Consider the following 25,092-nt stretch of genomic DNA (forward strand, 5'->3'; position numbering starts at 1 on the left):
GTTCGTGCCCGTTTGGAGCGGCCTGAAATCGCAGCTGCAGCACACGATCCTCGATCCCGATGACAAATGGCCACATGCAACACTCGTCCGTGCCCGCTGCCTCCACCTTGGGCCAGATGATGAGGAGGTGGAGCAAATTTAGGAGGAGGAACTGGCGGCTTGTCTCGGCGGCATCACGCATCAAGTTGCGATTTGCGCCATAAATCTAAATTAGCTGGCTGGTGGTAGGAACCGGCGCAGTTCCTGGTTGCACTATGGCACTATTGCTATGCATTGCCTGGCTCCTCCACTTGCCCCAATCAATTAGGTGCACATAAAAGCAGACGAAACAAATTTTGCGGGCCATCTCCCGCGTCTGTCTGTGCGCGACTGTGAGAAATATTTTCCCAGCCGCAATTGTTCTGTCCATTGTTGTAGTTGCGGTTCATTTCAACGCTGGCATAAATCATACAGAACCTTTTAAACACGACTTTGAACGTATGATTTCAACACAATTTGTAAATAAATTAGATCGTGATTATGGCAACATCAATATCGCCAGCAACATCAGCATCTGCAGCAGCAGCAGCAGCAGCAGCAGCGGCAGCAACAGCAACAACGGGCATCCCCGCAGCAGCAACATTATTGACCGGCCAGTGTGTTGTGGCATGTGTGGCAGGCATAGCTCTCCTACTAACTATATATATATTATAATGGCCATAACAACAAAGCGAAACCAAAACAAAAGCCCGACAATTGCCGTCAACAAGTCTGCAACGGTCGGCGGCAATGTGTTGCTGGTGTTGCCGCCAGTCCATGTTGCAGTTGTGCGCCAGAGTGCAACATGCATATTGTCTGTCGAGGCTGCGCAGGTTCATAACTCGCCTGTCAGCTGCCAGGCTCCGTTCTGACAAATCCAACTAGATCTGGTAGGTCACCAGCTTTAATACTCTAGATGACTTCCTTTTAAACTAAATACAAATCAAAGTGCTAGCTAATTTTTAATAATGTTTTAAGTTTCTATACGTGAAGTGCTAGCAAGATTCGCATTCAAGCCCTGAAGAATTAGCGTTTCCCACTTCCGGTTCGTAAGCTTCTAAACCTTTTTGTGAAATATTATTGTTATCCCATATAAACCTCATTATTAGCCCGATTAAATACTGAAATTACAAACCCCATCGCCAAGTCCATATGCTCCTCTACCAAACGTGGTGTATAATAACAATGCATCGTAACTGTAATGGTTGCAACTATTTCTGTAAGGTTGTTCGAGTCTGACTATATTTGCTTTGATTTACCAACATTATTATGAGGTTTTGTGTCATGATTTTGCCATCATTATTTAGCATTAAGAAACGAAGGCGCGTAATGTGTTTTTCATGTGAACTGCCACGGCCAGACGACATTTATCATCATCATCCCCATCAGATGGTGCTGCATGGCTGCGGATTCGAATTTGTAGTTAGTTGATGCTGGAATTTCAGTTGAAGCCGGAGCCCCTGATCACTGGTAATAGCCACGTTTGCCTGCCTCCCGCACGATCGTTTGGATGGATGCGAAGGCCTCGACAGCGGTGGGTTCGATCTCCTTGGCGGACAAAATGAACAGATCCTCGCTGTCCGCGGGTCCACGTAGCTCGTAGGAGAAGGTAATCGGTATCTTGAGCTCGCCATGAGCCCAATCCTTTGAGCCACCTGAAGAGGGATAGATGGTCTCGTAGATGCTGCCACTCTTGTATATCCTGCCGCTCACTTCCCTAATCTTCTTGGCAGCCAGCCTACCAATATCAGCCAGATCGTGATAGTTGTCCACACGCTCGGCACTGTGTCCGTAGGGAAACATGATCATCTGGGAGTAGCTGTGCAGCGATATAAAGGTACGTATGCGCTCCATTTCGACGTGAAACTTTATGAACTCGATCATCCATCGAGTTTCCAGCTCACTTGCAGCCGATGGTCCCGAGTAGTCGTATCGGCAGGGATCTCCACTGGCTCCGGTGACGTTCCAATGGAATGGGAAGTTCCGGTTGAGATCCACACCACGGCAAATGCCAAAGGAAGCACGATTTTTGCGCCACATGCGATCGCCCTTGAAGGTATACTGATATCCATCAGGGTTAACGGTGGGGAAGATGTACCACCTATGGGAGCGAGCCAGTGCCTGGACAGCTGGATCCTTGGAGTTCACCAGCTGGTCGATGATGTATGTAGCCGTGGCCGGAGCTATCCATTCGCGTGCATGGATGCCACTCTCCACGAAGACCGTGGTTCGATTCTCAGAGTCGAAGGAGATTTGCACACCTAGGATGGGCCTTCCCTGGGCGCTAACGCCCAATTCCACTAAAAGCACTTCGGGATGCGTTTCCGCTAGTTTCTTCAGCCAGGCGTTGATACTCTCCAGCGGATGATAGCGTTTCCAGTCGAATTCCTCGGGCTTTGTATCTTCTGGGGCCACCTCGAGATAGTTGGCATCGATCAGAGCCTGGAAGTTGTAGTTCAGCACCCGATGGGTCACATTGTAAGTGTGCACCAGGTCATCGAAGTCGGCCACCTTGGCACCCGTTACCATAATGGTAAGCTTTTGATCCGGTTGTCGGGCATGACCCATGAAGGAGCAGGAATCGCTGGCCTGCTCAAGAGCCTGAAAGAGACGCACATGCTCCTCAGTGGCCAGTTCAACTTGGTAGATGCGGGTGTGATCGTAGCGGGCTTGAACCGTATCCGCCACTTTCTTGATCCCCTCATCCAAAGCACATTGATCGGCTTTGGTGCAGAAACTTGCTGCCTTGGATTCCTGGATGACACAGATGCAGAAAACGAGCAGGAGGAGCAGCCAATGCTTTGGTGTCCATCCTTTGGGTAACATCTTTATTCGCCGAGGGTTGAAATCGGTATAAAATTTTTCCATTTTGTTCTCTCTCTCTCGCTGATTGAAATGCGTACAAAAGGAAGTGGCGATAAGAAAAAGTATACCATATAGTAGTAGACTAATTGATACCTTAGAATGTAATCCATGTGCTATATGGTTTTGCAAAGCAAGTTTTTATATTCCTTTTTGTTAACAAATTATTTAGTTTTTTAGTTTTCCAAGTGTTTTATTACTGCTGTGCATATGAAGTACTAAAATTCCCTTGCTAATTCCAGGGTATTGGTAAAAATCATTGAACTTAATTCGTGTCGTATTTGATAAGCTTCAAATGCCTCAGCTTCTTTGTCGAGCTTTCGATTCTCATCTCGTTTCTGTTCTGATCCGGTCTGTATGAGCTTCGTATCCCCTGCATCTCGCCGATGGGCAATTGAAGTCAACGATTTATGATCACCTTTCATAACACTTCATTAGTTACATTTTTGGTAGAATTTATAGCGCAATTGCAATAGGAAAACGTTTAACGAGCTTGTTCTCGAGCGGGGAAAACGCAGAGCAAACCAAATGTGGACGGCCAATCGCCTCGATGATGGCAACAACAAGTGGATGGCGCAACATGGTTCCAAGTCCAGTGGTTGCCAAGACGTTACCACGTTACCATGTCGCCGAGTTGCATCTTCGATTCAACGTGCCACCAGCTCGGGAACCAATTAAACTCATCGTGCTCAAATATTTGGCGCTGCTAATGGAGCTTAAATGGTAATGTGGTCCAAGGTTTCTTCGCCGAAATCTTCTAGCCCAAGAAGTTGTGTAAACTTGATGCCATTAAACAAATTTCAACGTTATCGAAAGACTGTCAAATACTGGTCTATGCTACATAATAACTTGAACTAAGCTGATATTAAATCAATTATATCATCTTATTTACATATTAATATTATTAATATCTCGATTTAGTTACACGCTTCGCTTTGAAGAAGTTTTCTCGCTCAATTCACAACTGCATAACATGGCATTATGCAACTGCTTTACCATTGCAATCCATTTAACCAATCCGTTCATATACGAAAATTCATTTCTCTTAATTGACTTAACGTGACTTGGACTTGAGAAAAACCAATTACAAAGCCACATTAATATCTGGCAACAATTTGCTGCTTTTTGAGCAACACAATTTTGCGCCTGGCATGCAACCAAAATTTTAATTAAGAAAATGATTTTCCTATTGGGGGTGGTTGTAGGATTTTTAAAATTTTTTTTTTTTTTTGATTCGGCGTGGGCGGTTATTGCGCCGAAATAATCTTTTCAAACATTTTGGCAATTAATTCGACAACTTGACAGCGGGGACACAAAAACGGGGGAAGGGGGCGAGGGTGCGGGGTATTTGAGCCGCAAACAGAAGCAGCGGATCGGCCTGTTGGCCATAAAAGCATTTTAATTTCTTAATTTACCACAAACTATAAATCATGGCCTTAGGTGTTTTGGCCATATAATGTAAGCCACCTTGCAGTGGCATTCGCATTCGCACCATTTTCCAGCATTTCGTGGTGACTATGGAAATGCCTTCCATCTTTTCCTCTGATTTAATACACTGGAAATTATCACACATAGTTTGATAGGCAAAATATAATGAAATAGAAATAGTATCCATTTAATAAATAGCGCATTTTGGTGATCATTTAAAGATACTAACTAGGCTCCTTATTGAATCCCTTATCAACTCTAGATAGCTGTTTCGCCTTTCAGCTGTTTAAGACCCCTGTTTTCTTTCAGTGCACCTGCAATGGCAGCTTGGGTGTTGTAAAAATACCAAAAATACTTGGCAGCCGTGTTGGTCACGTATTGGCCGGCTGTCTGGAGCAGCGGCTTCATTAGGTGATGCTTGTACATATTAATTAAAATGTGTATCCCGCAGATACACTTACTTGCTCGCACATTCGCATAGATACATAGGGATGGCCGTAGATGGCGGGGCACTAAATCATCTCCACGGGCACTTAGGCGATGCAAGGCGACTATTTGCACTGCTTTCGCATATGGAAATCGTTGCAACACGCCGAGTTTTCCAACTGGCCGCTATGTTTGCGTTAATTGGCAGCACTTTCCTGGCAGCCCGGCCTACCAAAAGAATGAAGCCAATTCAAATTGAACAATTACAATTACGAAAAAATCTCAATAGGTATTTGATTTAAATTTCCATTTTGAATTAGATTTAGATTTGGCTTGTATTTATTTGGGAAAATAAATCAAGGAAATGTCAGAAATTTGCCATGACTTGTCGTGCGTCTGCGCTTTGGCCGCCAAATTAATGCAATTTTGTGTAAATTACTCATTAAAAACGAAATAAATTTGCAGGGGAAGGCATAAATCACGCCTAATAGAGCGTTACAAGCCACACGAACGGCGAACAAAAAAAAAAAAAAATATATAAGCAACAGAAACCTCAACTAAACAAAAGTCTCGATTACCCCGGCCAGGTTGTAAATGAAATTTTCATTCGGCCCAGTCAATCCAAGGGGGGAGTGGGGGTGCTTCATGGGGGGAAAACTCCAATTAGATATTTTATTGCTAATGCGAGCTTGTCAGATCGACGGAGCCTGGCCAACTCGAGTGTCCAGCTCGGCTGTCCAATGTGTTCGGTGCCTGTCTACATCAATTAAAAGCGCATTTGACAATGATATTTATACTTGGGCTCGGTTTTCGGTCCTCGATCCTCGCTTTTTAGTTTTTGGTAATTATAGATTAACTTCCAGGCGATTGGAAAAGTGTGCTCTCTTGTATATATTAATACTTGCATGTATGTATATTGTTGCCAACAACTGGAAGATTGAGCAAATGTGTGTGCAAATGCTTTTGGGCCGACACAACATTGTTGCATTGCCAACCAGCTAGTCAGCAAATTATCAGCGGGCCAAAACAAATGTTAAAATGTTTGAATTCGTAACAAACACACACACACAGTGGCTATATTTGTTTGGGCCCAAACTAATGACGTGGCTAGCTGGCCGGTGTTTTAATTGTGAAATGCTGTGCAATAAATTGCAAGATGGCCAAAAAATCGAATGAGCCAACAATCGCACGGTGGCATAAAATTGAAGTTTTTGGAAATAATTCTAACTAAAATTAATAGGAATAAACTATATGAAAACATAGTAGTTTTTCAAAGCGTAATAATATTGATAAGGATTTTAGAGAGTAAAGTATATAAATTTTTCTTCATATTGTAATCTATCACATAAAGTTATATGAACCTCTGTTTTTTTGGGATTTAGATAGGGATTTTCACATTCTGAAATATTTTTTATTATTTTTTTTTAATTTTCCCAGCAAAGGTAGTGTTTTAACCCATCGTATAAGTGGCCCAATAGTGCATTGGAGTCCTGAGTGCAACTGCAATTCAATTACAGCTCAATTTCATGGCAGCGGCAGAGAGCCATGGCCATTTAGAGAGCACGGCGACAATTTGTTTATGGAACCGCCGCGGACTTTAAATGGTGCGGTGCATAAATCACTCGCTCTTGGCTGCGATCAACCCCGATTGTCAATTGGCAATGGGTATCGCCTGTAATTGGTAAGGCGGAGCTGGGTCCCCCAAAAAACAAAACATCACCCACTGCGACCCACCAGCAGTGGTAACTTCCTCCATGTGGCAGCTACTTTGTAGGTTCCCAGCCATTTTGCAGCGCAAAACAATTTGCATGGATCTCTGATCCAATTGCAATTAGACTGGCGTGCTGCCCTCGGGACAGTTGTGGCAACATCAAACCATTGTACAGCAGCAGCAACATGCCGCCGAGTTGCTAACTGTTGCCACTTAATTTCTTAATATGCCATTGCGTGTGCTGTATCTGGCACTAATGACATCATTTGTTGTGCTAGACACACACACTGTATACTGTATAGGGTTGGGTTCTTTCGGAATTAGTCACTATGCAACATATTTGGCATTATCCTTTGGCTCGGCGACTGGCAGCAACAAGTGGCACGTTGCAGGCTTGCCAGCCGCTTGCAACACACCAGCAACTGCAGGCCGTGAGCAACTCATAAATGTGGCCAACACAAGGCAAGGCAAACGCAAAACGACTTCCTGCTCCTCGAACATGTCATGCAACACAGGCACAAATGTGCCCCAAGTGCACTGCGAGAAAAATGTACAATTCAAGTTGCTTATAGTTAATGACTTTCCTATTTTTTTTTCAATTGGTAACAGGTATCTATGATTTTTTCTAGGTGTAGCACTATATTTCATGCACGCAGGCGCCTCTTCAAAAACTCGGTTGCTGCATTTGCTGCTGCTGCTGCTGCTTAATTTCCAGCGGCCTCTTCAGTTAATAAAAATCGCTGGCAAAAATGTTGCTTGCGAAAAATCCAACAACCACCGCATGCCAACATGAGTTTTCTTGCTTTTTCATTATTGTATTGCGACATTTTTGCGTTGGCTGCTGCTCTGTGAAATCAAAGCACGCCAGCAGCAGCAGATGCAGCAGCAGCAACATGCAGCAGCATCATCAGCGACGTCGCAGCAGCAGCAACACGAAGGCGACGCGCTTGCAACAAATCGTTGGCGAAAAATGTTCGCGCTATAAATTTATGTTGGCAACATCAAATCGACGTAAATTACGCGACGCCTGGTTACCAACCAGACTGCCAGTTAGCCTGGCCAGGCGGCGCTTTGGCTGTTAAATTCTTGGCTCAAAAGGGGGCAGAGCGTTTGGCAATATCGTGGCCAGAACTCACTGGGGCAGATGCTGCCCGCGAGAGCAAAGACGTACTGACTCTGGCAACACATTAATTCACGCGTACTTAACACGACCAACAACGCACTGTGGGCAAACCAGTACAATTATGCCACAAAAAGGGGATTTATAATTTACTACATGGTCTATACGCCTTTCTTCATAATAACTTTATAATTTTGCTTCATAATAACTTATAGAATATTTCAGTTGGCTATAAACCTTTTAGTCCAGTAATTTGTCATAAAGGAATAGTTTTTAGCCCACTGTGCACTGTGGCCATTCAGGTTGTTTCTGGTTGTCATCCCATCTGTAATACAAACGCATGCCTTGATTGTGGGGGAAGGGGGGTAGGGGGGATAGTTGGGGCTGCCGGCAAATTGCTGTTTGTAATTGATTTAAATACGTTGACGTTGCGTGGCAAATAACTCAGGCCGCCGCTGCTCGAGTCGAGTTGATTATATGGCCCGGACATTTGTGCTTAATTGTTGGCACACAACCCCCAGAACTTTCCCAAATGGCCAAGCACTTCGGGCCAAAGCTGTGTGACTATGCCATCCGCAATTGGCCAATTGGCCTTATCATTATCCGATGGCGTGAAAGCAAACAACGGTGGAACAACAGTCGCCAATTATCGTTTTGATTAATGCGCGCTGCCAAAATGTATTTTCATAAGCGCTTTTCACCATTTCTTCCCATCAATTATCATAAATACAAACAAATTTGCAATAAACTGCACAGCACGCAGCGGTGAAGGCAATTTTCTTCCAGCCGGGTTAAAGGCAAACAACAGCCAACAACCAACACCGTGGGCCAGCAACAACTTCAATTACAATCACGTCAACATCATTTTCAACGCAACGAGATATATTTCTATTAGCCGAATTAATGTCAGCATAATTAATCACATCCAATAATGTTCGCTGACTGCAGTGCAACAACAGCAGCAAGCTGGCCAACTTGCAACATGCAACCGGCAACATCCTCTCAGGGTCGCAAGTTCGTGTTGTGCACCAGCCTTTCCAAGGCGATTTCCGCGCGAACTTCACACTTTTGTTTATTGGCCACAATGCGTAGGTTGTAGCCAGGGGCATTTTATATGGCTTGCAACGGTGGAGAGATCAACCAGAGACTCCATGGCTAATGCAATTTGATTGTTGGCCCGGTGTGTTTCGCCAGACCAAGACGAATTTCTTGGCCAGATGATAACGCTGCAATGCCATGGAAATAGAAATAATCCTGGGAAATTGCTGCAGTAAATGCCAAACATTTTCCTACTTTTTTCCGGAATTATTAGTTTTGGTTGACTTTCAAAAGGTGGTTATACTACTTCAAAAGTAATATTTTCCAGTTGTTTCGCCTATCTTACTGTAAATTCTTTATCGAATCTTTTGAATCTTAGATATCCTTCAATATGCTTACAGTCATTTAATAATTTGTATCCAGCTTAAAGGTGTTTCCATGCCAGATTCCGGATCACGGGTTTTGTTTGGGTTTGGTGATTTATTTGGCATAATTTTTTTATTGGCAGTTTCAACACGTTGATGCCTATCAATTTGCACAAATTAAAAATTAATTGCAAATTTATGGCTTTTAATTTACTTATCGTTTGATTTATGCCCGCACCACTGCAGCCGAAATACTTTTTTTGATTTAAAGCTCAGTCGTTGGCGTTTTGTTTTTTTTCTATTGATTTTATTTTACTTTTCGGTGGTCCAGTTGGCTGCACTTAGAATAGTTAAGAGCCAAGCAATTTAACTGAAATTAATTGCGAGCATTTTATATTTTCTACCGAGCATTTGAGAGCTGATAAAAAAGCAGTCCAACTTGAGCCCGATTAGATCAAGCGGAAGTGGCACGTCAACGTCACATTTAAGCCAATGGCTAGGAAAATAAGAAATAAATAAAAAGTGCACCAAATGTAAATGCAATTCGCAAATTTAACTTGCATTTTTTTTTGTCTAACAATATTCCAATTTATACAAATGCCCTGGTTGCGAATTATTCAAAGGCGAAAACGATAAAAAGGCAAACCACCAACTGGCAAGCGGGCAAGGCAACGAGTTTTTCTGGCCAATTGTTTTGGGCCAGGCCCAGATCACCGGACCATTGCCACCAGTAGCAGAGAAAATGCAACAATAAATCTCATTTTATGCAGAGCGCACAGCGAACGGCCCTTTTATAGGTAACGCTAATGTGGCCCAAAATTGAACTTGACATTTGAATGCCCAATTAACCATGACGTCGTCTGGCCGAGCGACCATCGGCCAGGAGTCCTGGACATGGACATGCAACGGATTTTTCGTTACCAATGCCAATGGCCAGGCCATTCGACCAATGCCGCTTGCAGTTTCAGTTTGGCGTTTTGGGCATTCCGATGCGTTATTGCCGCAATTCGTGGGGCACCTCCTCCTCCTCCTCCTCCTCCTCCTCCTCCTCCTCCTCCTCCTCCACCTGCTTCCTGCTAATTAACCTACTGCTCTTCTCCCGGACTGGCTCTTAATCCGCGGCCATTCCAATCGCTGCTGTAAAAATTTGCCTGTCATAAAACGCATACGGAATTGGCCAAAGCTCAACTAAGTCAGATACTCTACTTCGAGGAGCATTCTCTTAACCAAATGGCTAGTTTTATTGGTGTTTCAAAACAAGTTAGTGAAGTGTTAATTAATAGCTCCTTCAAGCTAAATTATATGTTTATGTCTTATTAAGAAACTCGGTTCTTAATTTCTGTTGCTGTTATAGTGAGGAATAAAGGGTATCTCGCGGATACATAACTCTTGTATCTGAACTTTTTAACTATTCCTATGCGAGTGCACTTCTCACGCGCACTTATCTGACCAGGAGAAACAGAAAAAGTAAAAAAAGCCAAAGCAAGCCAACTGTCATCAATCATAAAGTGGCGATAAGCCAACTTCCTGGCCTTGGCAGCCCCAAGGGTCACTTCCACAAATGACCATAATTGCAAGGTGGCAAGAAAAGTCAAATGCCACATTTAAATAATTCGAATTATGTGCAATCAATTCGGCTAAAGGTTTTAGCCTGATTTGCAGCGCAAATTGTCATGGCCCGCGGTCGCAATACCAAACTTAACTGTATTTATTTAATAATTTATATTATTTGTTTATAGAAGGCCGACACTCCGGCGAAGGCCAATGCTGCTCACTTGGCTAATGCTGTGCCATAACTTAATGGCCGATTTTGCTTTCGAATCAGAACCCTAAGGAAAAACCATTTGCTGGCATTGAAAATAATTAAATGTTTTCATAATTTATTTGGCATTTCAACAATAATTCGTTTCGGAAATAAGAGCATAGATATATATTTTTCAGACACAGTTTTGTGCAAGTAAATAGTGATCAGGCGATTTGTTTCTTGGTCTTAAAGGAGGGAAATATTACTTACCAGATAGTTTACAATTATTTCATAATGTATCTTTATATTCTGGTCTGTAAATCTTTTAAAATACCTACTGCTAAAGATCTCGTAACAGTTTATGTTTTTTTCTTTAGCTACTGTTATTCCCAGCATTGCCGTTAATAAATAAATTAAGTAAGCAAAAGTGCTCCACATTCGACTCCACGCTCTACAAGCACAAAAAAGTCAGATACATTTTCATGTGTAATTGGGTGCCGCGTGGCAGTGCAACCCAATTTTCTTGGCCGACTGCTAAGTGTTTTGTCTTGTAATTTACAAATGCAAAATGGCCAAATGTGACAAAATGCATTCGCCTGACAATTTATCGTGTTCGTTGTTCGACGCACTGCTTCCTTGGCGACTGGGCGAGGTGCCCCCAGTAATCCTCCCGCTCCATGGATCTCCTGGAGCCAAGCGCAAACTAGTTTACGCATTTTGCGTGTGCCAAACGTACATTGATGTGGATTTATGTTTATGGGCCTAGCCGGGCGTGGCCTTGATCTAGAATTTCAGCTGTGCGTCGTTTTTCCGATGTTTTCATTTTCATTTTCGTTTTTATTTTTATTTTCGCTTGCGTACAACGCGGCGTATGTGTGATGTGCATACGTTGTGATCTCGGGCGATCTCAGGTGAGTTAAGGTGATGTTTTCGTGTGCACCGCACTTGCACTTGCGTAATCACAGATCACAGATCGGGGTGCTAAGTACCGGTTTAAATGCCGGCCCAGACCAGTTAGCTTGTTTTTTTTTTTAGATATTTACTAACTATATGCATCTGAACTGAAGCGCCTGTGGAAACGCGTGCGATAATTTTTACTCATTTTTTTTCTGTATTTATCTTTCTGCACTTGTAATTTATTGAGAAATTTAATTGAATTCGCATGCTCGCCAACCGGTCGCATAATTTTTGTCCACCCGATTACACATTGTGCAATTACTCGATCCCATACGTTTTTTCCACTTTTCGCACTTATCACCTGGTTTTCGCAAACAGTTGGTGGAAAAGCCATTCTGTGAAAACAATTGATCAAGTGATTTAATGATAGCACACTGAGAAAAACGCTTAAGTTGAATTAAGTGCACCTTGTAAGTTTGTATTTAATATATATACCTTAGAAATATTTTATTATTTTTCTGCAGTGTACTGGCTTGGCTATATAAAAAGCACCTGTTCAGATTTTTGTTCACATTCTTAGAATCAAAATGCGTTTGACAATCTTATGTATTTTCTGCCTGGCAACTGTGATCCTGGCTATCGACATGGACTCGGAATCCCTACAGGAACAGTACGAAAAGGAGCAGTACAATATTCGTAAAAGTTTGTTGATTATATAAAATAACTTAACCATAATCCAACTGACAAATAGAATATATTGCAGAAATTTGCCTACAAAGTTCTGAATACGGAAAGTGCAAGGGTCGCCGGAAACTTTGGTTCTACAACCCCAAGAAATTCAAGTGCCAAGTTTTTATCTACTCCAATTGTGGTGGTAATGGCAACCTTTTCTATACCCAGGAAAGTTGCATAGAATTTTGTGGCAAATACGATTGGAAGAAAATTCGAAAGACAGGTCTTCCACGCTCAGCTGCTTATAGAAGAAAAGATGGGAGTTAAATCAATATATACACTTGAATATAACAAATAAATATACATTGTTTAACAGAAATTACTAGTTCACAAATGTGTTGAGTTTCAGAACACATTTTCATTAGCTGTAAAGAGTATAAATACCCATTGAAATACATTTTAGAATGCATTTTGAAATGAAACTGCTTACCGAGTTTTTGTGCCTTTTGGCGGTTTTTCTCTCAACAGTTGAGAGTGCAGAAAAACGAAAGGGTAAGTTGAAGTATTTTATACACAAAAGGCAATTAGTATTTCATTAATGAGTATCTTTCGGCAGCTTTTTGTTATCTAGCCTACGAATTTGGTAAATGCGGAGGTCATCGCGTTATGTGGGCTTTTTCGATTAAAGAACTAGAGTGCGTTCCATTCGTTTTCTCCAATTGTGGCGGCAATGAAAATCGCTTCCATACCAAGGAAAACTGCGAGAAAGCTTGCGCACCAATTCAATCTCGATTTGTTCTCGCTTATTAATATACAGATACAGATTTTTTGTTACCAAAACTCAAGGCAAATGCCCTACTTTACCCTAAATTTGATTAAAGCTCATTGTGACCAAAAAAAATGCAATGAAAATTTCTTTGCTCTCCTTTCTCTCTTATTGGCTATTTTACTTGTATCGACTATACACTTTAAAATTATTTTTGACTTATAAATTGTATAAAATAATTAAAAAAAAAAATAAAATAATAAAAAAGTTTTTAGTGAACTGCAGTATTTTTTATTGCCTAGAAACAAATACCAGCTGTCGCACCGAAAACTTACAAGTCAAATGTTCACACCTAAAACGCTTTCGTTTTGACCACGTTTTGTTGGCGTCTGGCGGTTTTTTTGGTACAACTCGTAGCCGGCGCTCATGAAAAACTGGAGGGCAGAACAAACAGTGGATAGCTTCTCACCAGCTCGCCGCACTTCCACTTCCGCCCTGGTAAAAAAAAGAAAAAACGAGAAGCACATACTTCCCCCACAGGGGCGCAACTTTAGATTGTCAAGGGCTGGGCAAATATTCGTTGCTTGCTGGCATTTGGACCAGGCCAACAGCATTGGCAGTAGCGGAATGAAAGCTCTCGCCGGTAAAGTTTGCTCGCCAGATGTTTGTTTTTTTTTTTTTTTGTTTTCTGTTCATTTCTCTGGGCTTTATCGTGCGCCGTTAGAGGCATAAATCACCGATGAGGGGCCAAAATGTGCAAGTTTACAGGTTGACTCGCCGCTCGTACGCAAAAAGCAGATTATTATGGCCAGAATGGCAATCGCAATGGCCAATAGCGAAATCAAAGAATAAAGTCACGCAATTTCAATTACAAATAAACGCACAGACGGAGAAATGGCCATTGATGGGGATGAGGGGCATGAAATAAGCATCCCGATGCTGACTGCACACACACACACACATATCCATGTCAATAGCGATAGTAATAATAATAATAAAAATAATAATGAAATTGTGATAAGCTGCGCGCCACAAATTGCACGCGAGTGAGACGGAGAGACAATAATTTAAAACGCTAAGCTCGAGATGAGGCATCAAATGCAGCCGACCAGTGATGCCAACGTGACACGATTTAAAAAAGGAAGATAATGGATAATGCCTGAGCAGATATTTGTTTGAAATCAAAATATTTATGAGAATTAAAAAAAAATGAAGTCTTAAAGTTTTGTTCAAAAGTATTTCTTCACCTGTGATGTTAAGATACAATATTATGATGTACGAATTCTTCACTTAATAAAAAAAAAATAAAAAAAAAATGATGTTCCATTAAAATTTTGTCTTGCGTTTTAAAAACAAATTATTTTCAAACGAAATATAATGAGATTGAAAATAAAAATTCAAAATAAAAAATTATTCCTAAAAAACACTTACACACACAATGTTGTACTCAGTACCCCTCTTATTAGTATGGAAATTAATAACTCATTAAGATGTAATCAAAAGCACATAGCCACGCTTATCTGAAATAGTAAAAGGTCTTGAATTTTCGTGGCTCATAACACTCGCATACACGACTTGGCTCTTTGGATGGCCCGATGTGAAGCTCACGTTCAAGACATTGCGACGTCATTCTGGCTGGAATTGGCTTGAATCGTCTTCATCTTCGCCTATTGAATGTCCAACAACATTAGGCCCGAACTGCACTTCCAATTAATATTCGCATGATCAAATGGTTAACGCATTTAGCTGGAGTAAAAAAAAACCAACAAGACATCGAGCCGCTTCGAAAACCGGCTCACATTAAATTCGCATTTACGCGTTTGCCTTTGTGTAACTGATCGAGGTTTTCCCTCCCTGATTTTCCCCCTTGCAATCCTTGTCTGGAACCGAGGATACCGTGGCCTGTGGGAAAGTGGGCCTTAATTGACATCACGAGGCGTTTAAATTGCCGCCTGACCCCTCTACAAAAAAAGGAAAAGAGTTAAACAACTTGTGGCCTCAGTTAATTATGTATTTATTTAGTATTTTTCCATCATTTTCAGTTTTTGCTCATTCTTTTGCTTCGGATAAACACTGAAAAATTTTGAATTTGCATTGTTACAACTTTGCCATCTGCAATCCGCATGTCGGTATATATGTGGGTTTTTTTTTATTTCTTGTATTAAATTTTTTTAGTTATGGACTAGGCTGGTTGAGTACGATTTTTGTCTATGTCTATATATAGTTTAATAAAATTGATTTATTTTCCGTGTGCGCGTGTCTATGGCATAACAAACTGCTGCCCAGAGAAAGTTGGATTAAGATGAGTTCTTTATTTGTAATAATCTTCGATTTTGTATTGAGTAGGTAGGTACTTAATGGATTCTGTTGTACCACAAGCAGGCTAACATTTAAAGCGTTCGCATACATCGATAGAGAAGGGTCGAGAAAACGCCTTGTTTTTGGTCTAAATCCAAAGACATAGGTAGTATTCTACGTACATATGTAAATCAAGTCAAAATGAAAGCTATAACAACGAGGCCTGGCCTCAAACAAAAAACATTTTACAATCGAATAAATGCAAATACACGTGTGATTGATTTGATTAATGCTTACGTAACAACTAAGGGACTAGTTAAAAGTTATTTTTAAAATTCGTAAAATATTCCCAAAAGCATACTTTAAATGCGGCTGACTCGTCACATCGATGCAGTCAATTAATTAATTTATACCATTTTGTAAGCAACATGCTGCTTATAACTTGATGCGTTGTCTGTCCTTTGATTTGATTCGATTCGATTCGCTTACATGTTCAATTAAAAATTATATAACAACACGCATACATATCAATATTAGAGTTAGTCATATGTATATATGTATAATATATAGTAAATGTGATTAGCCGATAGGTTATAGATCTTCATGAATGCGGGATATGATTTTGCATTGCTCTTTCTGTGTCAATTTAATTATTTGCCTCTAGCATTCAACATTAATAAAATTGTTTAATAAGCCAATATCTTTTTCAATTTGCTCGCTCGTACGCCAAACGTGATTTTCCATTCTATTATATGTTAAAATTTGCTAAAACATTTTCATTTACTATTGTTTTATATCGTTTATCTTTTATACCACATAAATGCAATATCTCAATATGTTTTTTGTTTTTTTTGAGTCGGGATGCAATTGTTACCCCTGCAAAATGTTCTAATGATGTTTCTTCTTTGCAAAATGATTTATTATTAAAGTCAATTGGAAAGGAAAGCTTTCTGTTAAACTTGGAAGTTGTGAAGCTCTAATAAAGTCTTCATTCTTTTTTTTGTATTTGGTGCATTTCTCTTAATTGGAAAAAAATTGTGCCTTTTGTTGATTGTGAGTCTTTTTTGTTCGTTTCGTTTGTAGTTTGTTCTTTGGCCATTTGAATAGTTAAATAATTTGAAAAAACCCCCTTTCCCGCTCGTATAAAAGTCAAATGCGCAAGGACTACAAACTACTAGTTCCCTTACAAAAATTCCTTCTAACTACAACTTGAACAGAGCCCCATAGTTTGTGAGGCAAAATAGTTTGGCGCATAGGCTGCGACTTCGACTGTGACTGCGACCGTGACTGTGACTGCGACTGAGACTGTGACTGAGACTGTGACCTGGCCTGTGTGGTGCCGATGATGTCGGCGGTGGTTGCATTCCTGGGGCCAGGTCCTGGCTCTATTTCCCGCCACAATACTCGCCCTGCAGCATTCCATTGTCCAGGAGCAGTGCTGGCGTGGTCGTGATTCCATCGCGCAGTGCCAGTTGATAGGCCACCTCGAAGGCCTGACCCAGAGTCAGGATGATCTCGCTGGCCAGGTCCTGCAAGATGGTTTATCATTAAGATGTCTACTTTCCTCGGCATGCATCCTTCAATACTCACAGTGCTTTCGACCAGGAAAACGTGGCAGTAGTGCAGATCCTGCTCCTTGGTTATGTAGGCAAAGTGCCTCAGGTCCTCCGAGTCCTGGCAAGCGCAATTGATGTTCTGAATCTCGTGCTCGCAAATGGTGCGCTGTAATATGGATACTTTAATAAGGTCTGCTCTCAAATTACATTAACATTGCAAATCACCCACCTTACTGCTCACGTCCTTGAACTCTACGCCACGGTGACAAATTGCCAGCGAGAGTGGTGACCCCGATTTGACCTCGCCATCAGCTGAGGTCTTCAGCTTTTGTATGGACTTCTTGGTGGACTCTGTGCCACGTAGTTCTTTCACAACCGTTGAGCCGAGGTACTGTCATGAAAAAGAATTAAAGAAGGTTTAGGTTAATTTGTAATGCTCAAGAATTCGCGTTTATAAGTAGGGGAAGCAACTTACTTGAACCTCGTAATTGATGTGCTCGTTGAGCAAAGTCTGCGCCGAGTGGCGCCATTCGGTGGTCCTAAGATTGGCCGGCAGACCCAGCAGTAGCTCCGAAGGAGCCCGTATTTGCAGAGCGGCTGTCTTTCGCGCTGGTGGAGCCGGCGGTGGTGGAGCGGGTCTTTATGGTATGGAATACAGCTGGCTTAGAGAAAGGTGTTTCCAAAATAGAGCGATCATATCATCTTACCGACTCTTGCGATAGCCAGTGATCGAGTTGCGATGATGTACGGGATTTGCGGGTATCCGGGGTGGAGCCTGCCGGGCAGTTCCATTGCCATTCGTTGCCAGTTGATTGGTTTCATTGTTCTCGCCCAGCGGCGTCTTTTGCGACTTGGAGTCACTGTCGCGCATCTGGCGGATATAGGCCAGCGATTGCAGGATGCGTCTCCGGTGGCCCAGCTTGTTGATTTCCAGCACCGTTTGGAGCTCCACATCCCACACTCCGCACACGCTCTCAATGGTGTTGTAGAGATGCTTACTACAAGATATTGTAAACAGGAAAACCTTTGAAGTGGGGGTCATGGAGGTATTTATAGTGAATACCCACTTGAAAAACTCCAGGTACTCCGGCAGGGAAATGGTGTTGAGCCACTGCTGTAGGGTGGCCACACCCATTTGCTTGTTCTCCTGCTGCGTCTTGACTGGCACCTGTGGTTGGAATTCGGCCGGTGGTAGACTCTGTACGAAGCGCAGGAGTTTGGGGGCATCTCGTTCGGGAATGTGGAGTAGCGGAATATCGGGTTCTTCAAAGACATTGTGCTGGAAGAGCAAACAAAATCAATTAGCTCATCTTACAACCAAATAAGTTCTAGTCAAGGCTCTTACCACAAACTTGTAGTTATCATAGCCATTCTCGAACAGTATCCGCTCCAGATGCAGTAATCCTGCAGCGCGGAGACGTGTGGCCAATTCCCTTCGCTCGTTGGGCACCTCCATGTCCTCAAAGTCCAGTTCGATGTCGTGGGTGGGCGTAATGCTGGTGTTGAGGATGCCGCTGCCAAAGTTCTCGATAATCTCAGAGATCTTCTTGCGCGCCTCTTCCGCATTAAAGGGACTGAGGAGATTTATGGAATTCCTTGCTGCCGAGTGACCACTTCCTGGGGATTTTGCTGGCGATTTACCTGGCGACTTGGCTGGGGATTTGTTGGAGGACTTGCTCGGTGACTTGGAAGGGGATCGTGGAGGTTTGATTACTACATCGCTTGAGGAATTCCCATTGGCCTCCAGCGATTGATTGGTTGGCGTTGTTGGCGGTTTGGCGAACTTCTTTTCCGGAATCGCTGGCTTGGTGGGAATGGGAGGACGCACTCTTGGTAAAGTTTGTTGCGGCTTGCTCTCCTCCTGGATTTTTAACTTCACCTCGGGCTGCTCTTTGAGCTGCTGGGAGGCTCCTTTCAACAGACCGGCAAAGGGTACATCGCTAACAAACTCCTCCACGTAGTCCGTGGAATGGGAAAGACTGTGATCCGAGCACGAAATGCTGGAGCTCAACGATCCGGAGGATGGTGCCGGACAGCGGGGTACCACCGTAACCGTATCATCGTAATCATAGCCAGGAGTACTCAGCGTGGGCAGTAGTTTCGAAGGTGATGAGCCCGTTTCGATCATGAGTTGCTGTGCTGCCTGGAGCTGGAGCAGAGCGGACCTGCGCTTGTACTCCTGGCTGAGTGGCCTGATCCTCTCGTGGATTGTCCGCTCCGCCTGGCTGGAGCTCGGCGGCGGATGATCCGGCGTGGGTGGCTGCTTGTAGTGGGTCGGGCTACTGGGTATCTGCTGCTTGGCCTCGCAATTCTCTTCACCACCGTTGGATTTTGCTGCCCCATTTGCACCACTGAAATATTTGGAAATACTGCTTTAGTACCCATTTTATATCAATAACCATAGTTAACACCTACCTGCTGTTCCGATTACGTTTAAGTTTTCGATTGGGATTATACGACTTGAGGGTAGCACTTTCGGCTGATTTGAGGAGCTCCTTGGACAGCTTGGTGGTTGAACTTCGAGGAGCTGGAATAGGTCGCTTCATGGAGTTGGTAGCCGGGGAATCTCCACTAGAGTTGGGCACACTCGTCTCGCTATTCAGTTCCGAGCTGCTGCATTGCCGGTCCAACATGTCATCTGCAAAGGAAGTTTTTAGATCAATCCGACTTGAAATCCTCTCCAGAACTTACTGCTTGAACTCAGGCTCATTCCGCCGGCGATGGCGGATCTTGTGCTCTGCCTGGCACTTGCATAAAGACGATCATTCCGTTGGCGCTCCCTCAATTGAGTCTCATCGAAACTCATACCGCCAACACTTCCATGGCTCTGATGGGAGTAGGGACTTTCGCTGGCCGGCTGGCGGCGCACCTGGTTTTGACCATGTCCATGACCATGACTTTGACTTTGGCTCTGACTGGATGGGGAGCTATAGCTAAACTGCTGGCCAGGTCCTGCGTGAGTTGGCGAAACGGAGAGGTTTCGTCTTGGTGGCTTCTTTGGAGGACCAGCCGGTGCAAATGTGCTCATATGCATGGGTTGGCCAAGGCCACCAGTGGAGCAGCGGGATCGGGGCGAAACCGAGGCCGGCTCAAAGCTGCTCAGCGATGAAGAGGGACTTACACTGTAGCCACCACCCATTTCACTAAGAATATAAAAATATTTAGTAATTAATAACGAGATAGAAGCCTCCTACATACTTCTGATTATGAGAAGGGGAGTGTGCGTTGAGATCCTGGTAGAAGCGATCCTCCGGCTGGAGGGCACTGTCCAAGGACTTGCCTCCGTTGTAGGGTCCACCGTTTCCGGCACTCAGGCGCTGTTTACTGTATCCGGATTGCTGCTGCATGGAGTGCGAATGATTCAGCAAGTGGTTGTTGGAGTTGAAATGGTAGTGATTGCTAAGAGGAGGCTGTTGCTGCGAATGATGCTTGTTTTGGCCACGTCCGGAATTTGGTGGTCCGGAGTGTTGCCTGTAGATCACCTCGTCGCCCTCATCTGTATCCATTTGGTTACGGAAGTCTGTGGGAATAAGAAGAGATATATTAATTGATACAACCATAATGACTATACATATATACACATGCATTCTTATGTGATGACTTCCAAGAAAACAAACAACAAAAGACCTGTCGTTATCTGCAATGCATTGTATAGTTACATAGGTATAAACCAGTATTAATGCACGTGTATGAAGTAAACACCATCATTCGGTCGATTTATATATATGCAACTTTTACAAAAATAAAACCATGGCATAAGAGCATGAGTAAGAAAATTACGCATACGTACTGTTGATCACAGCCACAATGTGTTTGGTGACATGCGGTGGAAATTCGCGCAGAATGTCCAGGGCAGTGCGTCCTTCATTGTCTGTGGCATTCAAATTGATGCCAGCTTTCAGTAGTGTCCTGACCACATTCTCCTTGCCACACAGAGCTGCTTCATGCAAAGCTGTTCCCGAAGGAGTTAGCAAATTTACGCTAACTCCGGCGGACAATAGGACCTCCACCACGCTTTTGTGACCATTGCGACTGGCCAAATGCAGACAGGTGTGCGGAAAGATGGCTCTACTCGGCGATGCTGGTGACGATGGTGATGGTGTGCCCCGTTCCAAGGCCTCGTTACCCAGATGTGCTATCAATTCCGGATGGGCACGTATAAGCATTTGAACCGCCTGCAGTCGGCCATATTGTGCGGCCAAATCCAGCGGGGTTTCTCCCCGGGAATTTCGCATGTTGGGATCGGCATCGTGATGCAACAGCAGGGCAAGTGCTCCCGTGTGACCATGTTGGGCCGCACAATGCAGTGGTGTCTCCTGCTCTATTGTCTGCAGATTGGCACTGGCCGGTCGATACGGATGCGTCAGCAGGAGCCGCACAATCTCCGTTTCTCCAGCCCAGGCGGCCAAGTGGAGTGGAGAGGATCCCCGGGAGTCCGGCAAATTTGGCGAGGCTTCGTGTGCCAGCAACAGACGCACTATATCATCATGACCATTCAGGCAGGCATGATGCAGGGCGGAGTAGCCACCACTGTCCTGGACATTCACCCCGGTGCCACGACGCAGACTGGCCAGCGGTCCTGCCCTTTTCGCCTTCTGGGTTAGCACCTTCTCGATGTGCGAGATGTTGCCATTGCGCGCCGCCTCCAGGAACTCCTGATCCTTGCCCATTGTTAAAAGAGGCTGAAGCAGGAAGCAATATTGACATTAATAATATATATGCAAACATATCTTTTATATTTTTTTATTAAAATTTCATGAAACCAACAGTTGAAATATGATTTGCCTTGATGATAATAACTCCCGACATGAAACACATCGTTTTAAGTTGCAGGACAATGTTTTCTTCCTGTGTGCTAATGGGTTTCCATTAATGGACTTCCCTGCACTTCTAATCGCTAAAAGACGAGACCCAACCTCTTGGTAAGGGACTTGTCTGTCTGCCTGTCCTGAGTTGATTTGCTGCAAATGAATTATGACTGTCAAGTGTGCTTCATTAAAACGCCTACGGCTTTGTGGCTTCGCAGGCCTTTGCGGGTCGCCTTTTCTCCTCTTATCCCTAATGACTTTTAGCCCGTCTTTCCATTTAAGCCTACCAACCAACCACCCATTCACGCGCAGCTCTCAATCGACGGAGGGCTTGCCATTAAAAAAATTGCACAATAGGGATGGTGGGTGGTGTGAAGTGGGTGGTCTGCTGGAGGGATTGGAAGTCGGAGGCTGTCGAGTGGAGCTTTGGCTCCTGATGAAGTGCTTCTCACGCGCTGGAATATCTTCGAGTATCTTTGATATGTACGTGACACATTTCACATTGCATCTGCGAGATGCAGATAAAGCCAGTAATTTCTGCTCACAATGTGACAGTGGAAAGCAAATAAATGGAGTTTCATAAATTCTTAATATATGCAATGAAATAAAATAAATTCCAAGCCATTACTTATTTTTAATACTTTCCTGCCACCATTGAAATATTACCTCATGTAAAGCTAAAGCTAGTAAATTTCCATAGTCACCATTCAAGTGCTTACTAATTATAGCCATTTCCGCTGGTTTACAGTTTTTGCAGCGTGTGAAATGTGAGATACAGATACAAATCAGTCACTTGTTGAATGATCCAATGACTGGGGTAAATATTGCGCAGAATAACTCAATATTGTGCCCATAGTCCTGACTTTAAGGACTCGCCATATAACGTGATAAAGCACGGTAGAAGCGCCCAAAAGCGGTCTGCATTTCACTTTTGAATGCCTCAATGAGATAAATACACGATGGCAACAGATAATCACCTGCTTACACACACTCCCACAGCGGTTTTACACACACTCACACTGCTGCACACACCGTTTATCATACTACATACTATGAAATTCGACAAAAGGTAGGTTAGGCACATCCTTGGGCTTGGGGATTGGAGTCCTCGTCCACAGAGAGTTTACGAGAGAGCGCGCGAGAGAGTTTGCGAGAGAGTTGCCAGGAGTGCGCCTGCTCTGCCGCGCCCACCACCAACTACACCCGCATACCCGCCCCCGCATATATCCTTAGCCCCCCAGAGTCCTTATCCAAAAGCCCCAAATGCCCTGCCCTCCTCCGCAGCCCACAAGCTATTCATAATTTTTCGCTGGCAAAACTCTGAGGCGTGTCAGCAGCAAGGATAATAGTAAGGGGGATGTAAGGGGGTTTATTACTGGGGATGCGTTTAGGCCAGGCCCAAAGAAAGGCAAACGGAAATTGAGGCGCATTATAAACGGCTTGACACCAGCCAACCAGACGGAACCACAACAAAACAGAAGGCAACATTGCCAATTGGCAGCAGAGATTGTGCAGTTCCTAAGCCATAATTGGGTCAAAGGATGTTGACCCTAGGTGAAGTTGGCCCAAAGCCCAGCGCTGCCACTTCTGATGACTGAAAAAAAAAACCCAGTTGTCTGGCAAATCACATTTTCCGTCTTTCAGCTAAGTTTACCTTTCCCATATGCACATTCCCATTTCGTAGTTAGCATTTCACCTACGGTGCACCTAAAAGGCGTGTACTTCCCCCCATATATACACACATATACACACACATTTTCGCTTTTACCTTTTCGCTTAGTTTATACGGGATGTCGTAGATGGCAGACTCAATAAACGCATATATAGCACTTCCGTTGGTGGGCGGACTTTCTTCGTTGATTGAATAAAACTCATTTGATTCCGCTGCGATTTATGTACTCGAACACTCGCAGACGCGCACATCTTCTCTAGCACATTTTTCTTTCGGGGATTTCAGTTTCCGTCTGCGCTATATCTTCTCGTCTCGTCTACGATTTGTCCGATTCCCGATTCCGATTCCGATTCCGAATTTTTCTCAGCTCCGCCCGTCAGCGACTCTCGCATGCGACTGACGCTGAAACTGAGTTCGAGGCCCCGGGGTCTGCGTTAGTTCCGTAAAATAATTTCCAGATACCACTTGGCACTTGGAACTTGGCACTTGGAACTCGGAGCTGCGAACACTCTCTCTCTCCGCCGTGCGCCGTGCACTTTGCACTTGTGCAGCACACGGTATCGCAGTATCACAGTATCCGACGAAAGTTTTTCACCGACTTTGCGACTTCTTTTTTTTTGTTTTTCTCTGTTTATGAACTGGGCGCACCACAATACAATTTCAGCGCTTTCACTTGATTGTTTTGGCCACTCACAACACAATGCGGGCGAATGAGCGGAGAAAATTCGTTGGATTCGTCTCTAACTGAGAGAGTGCTGATTGGTGAGAACAAATACCTATTTGTTTGTTGTTTATCGGGGGCGAGAAGATACGCTTTTGTTTACGTATCTTCATGTGCGAAACCGAAAGACGCACAGTCAGATGAAATTTAGATACACTCGTATGTGCACGGATATATTTGTTGACGGAGAGCGGAGTGTATTATAAATAGTTGCAATCACTGGGCGGGGAATGCAGCCTATAAGGGAACACGCCTTTAAATAAATACCAGAAATGCAGCGGATTGAGTTACCGATCGACTCGATCAGCTGATTAATGATCTGTGCAAGGAATGCACCCGACAAATGGGCTCGTTGGTCTGGCTTATATCTTTGGCAGATCTCGGGGCGCCGCAATTAGGAGTATTTAACGATGTGTAAACAGAAGTGATTAGATAAACTTATCTTGAAGAACTAGCTAAAAAACTTTATCTTTTCTTAACATTTATATTTACTCACTTAAATATTCGCGAATGTGGTCAAAGTAAATGTATCTTAGTAAAATTTATGTTTCTTACGGTCGTTAAATTTTTTATATATGGTTAGTTTTGCTATTTAATACCTTTGTGTTAAAATGCTTATTATAGAACCAACATAATAATAAATTTTGCTGTATTGTGAAATTATAGTTTGTTCTCTTATGATATTTATTAGCTTATTTGAATTCATCGCAATTCGTATTTTACATAATTTAATGAGCAAATAAACTATTTAATTGGCCCACCCAGTGCCATTTGAACACTTTCCTCCACGGAAATGTGACCAGTTCCCACAGTTACTAGCTCATATTTCGCAGTCACCACAAGTTTCCCAAACTCGACTAAAAAATTTCTCACGTAGTCGTTTCCCGGCTATACAGCAAAAAGCAGAGAATAAAGACGATTGTAACTACTCATGTAGTAAACAAAATATGAGTAACTTTTTGTGGAACCCCTTTCTCTGGCGCCCTTCAG

General features: G+C 43.3%; 4 protein-coding genes across 4 annotated transcripts; 2 read left to right on the top strand and 2 right to left on the bottom strand.

Moving 5' to 3' along the window:
* Nucleotides 1-1,215: 1,215 nt before the first annotated feature.
* LOC6607571 (zinc carboxypeptidase) lies at nt 1,216-2,889 on the bottom strand. The gene has a single exon (XM_002032304.2). It carries the CDS (start codon nt 2,884-2,886, stop codon nt 1,483-1,485), a length of 1,404 nt encoding a protein of 467 aa, XP_002032340.2. The 5' UTR covers nt 2,887-2,889; the 3' UTR covers nt 1,216-1,482.
* Nucleotides 2,890-12,174: 9,285 nt separating this feature from the next.
* On the top strand, nt 12,175-12,763 carry LOC6607572 (amyloid-beta A4 protein). Its single transcript, XM_032721868.1, has 2 exons — nt 12,175-12,311; nt 12,373-12,763. The coding sequence occupies exons 1-2, from the start codon at nt 12,197-12,199 to the stop codon at nt 12,606-12,608; spliced, it is 351 nt and encodes a 116-aa protein (XP_032577759.1). The 5' UTR covers nt 12,175-12,196; the 3' UTR covers nt 12,609-12,763.
* LOC116801544 (kunitz-type serine protease inhibitor 2) lies at nt 12,746-13,193 on the top strand. Its single transcript, XM_032721869.1, has 2 exons — nt 12,746-12,833; nt 12,898-13,193. The coding sequence occupies exons 1-2, from the start codon at nt 12,746-12,748 to the stop codon at nt 13,089-13,091; spliced, it is 282 nt and encodes a 93-aa protein (XP_032577760.1). The 3' UTR covers nt 13,092-13,193.
* Nucleotides 13,194-15,044: 1,851 nt separating this feature from the next.
* LOC6607573 (ankyrin repeat and SAM domain-containing protein 1A) lies at nt 15,045-24,180 on the bottom strand. The gene is made up of 12 exons (XM_002032306.2): nt 23,478-24,180; nt 20,692-21,583; nt 20,100-20,421; nt 19,593-20,044; nt 19,317-19,539; nt 18,247-19,252; nt 17,969-18,180; nt 17,609-17,899; nt 17,377-17,539; nt 17,131-17,292; nt 16,936-17,067; nt 15,045-16,874 (listed from the first exon to the last, which is right to left on the bottom strand). The coding sequence occupies exons 2-12, from the start codon at nt 21,569-21,571 to the stop codon at nt 16,731-16,733; spliced, it is 3,987 nt and encodes a 1,328-aa protein (XP_002032342.1). The 5' UTR covers nt 21,572-21,583; nt 23,478-24,180; the 3' UTR covers nt 15,045-16,730.
* Nucleotides 24,181-25,092: the final 912 nt, after the last annotated feature.

This window comes from Drosophila sechellia, chromosome 3R (assembly GCF_004382195.2).
Source record: "Drosophila sechellia strain sech25 chromosome 3R, ASM438219v1, whole genome shotgun sequence".
In the NCBI taxonomy this organism is placed as follows: domain Eukaryota; kingdom Metazoa; phylum Arthropoda; class Insecta; order Diptera; family Drosophilidae; genus Drosophila; species Drosophila sechellia.

What these genes read in the sequence shown, in the direction of transcription:
- LOC6607571 (XM_002032304.2), bottom strand. Translation starts at nt 2,886, where the DNA reads ATGGAAAAATTTTATACCGATTTCAACCCTCGGCGAATAAAGATGTTA.
- LOC6607572 (XM_032721868.1), top strand. Translation starts at nt 12,197, where the DNA reads ATGCGTTTGACAATCTTATGTATTTTCTGCCTGGCAACTGTGATCCTG. An exon ending in GCAGTACAATATTCGTAAAA is followed by an intron (nt 12,312 to 12,372) that starts GTTTGTTGATTA and finishes AATATATTGCAG; the next exon opens with AAATTTGCCTACAAAGTTCT.
- LOC116801544 (XM_032721869.1), top strand. Translation starts at nt 12,746, where the DNA reads ATGCATTTTGAAATGAAACTGCTTACCGAGTTTTTGTGCCTTTTGGCG. An exon ending in GAGTGCAGAAAAACGAAAGG is followed by an intron (nt 12,834 to 12,897) that starts GTAAGTTGAAGT and finishes ATCTTTCGGCAG; the next exon opens with CTTTTTGTTATCTAGCCTAC.
- LOC6607573 (XM_002032306.2), bottom strand. Translation starts at nt 21,571, where the DNA reads ATGGGCAAGGATCAGGAGTTCCTGGAGGCGGCGCGCAATGGCAACATC. An exon ending in AAACGTAATCGGAACAGCAG is followed by an intron (nt 19,253 to 19,316) that starts GTAGGTGTTAAC and finishes CAAATATTTCAG; the next exon opens with TGGTGCAAATGGGGCAGCAA. An exon ending in ACATCAATTACGAGGTTCAA is followed by an intron (nt 17,293 to 17,376) that starts GTAAGTTGCTTC and finishes TTTTCATGACAG; the next exon opens with TACCTCGGCTCAACGGTTGT.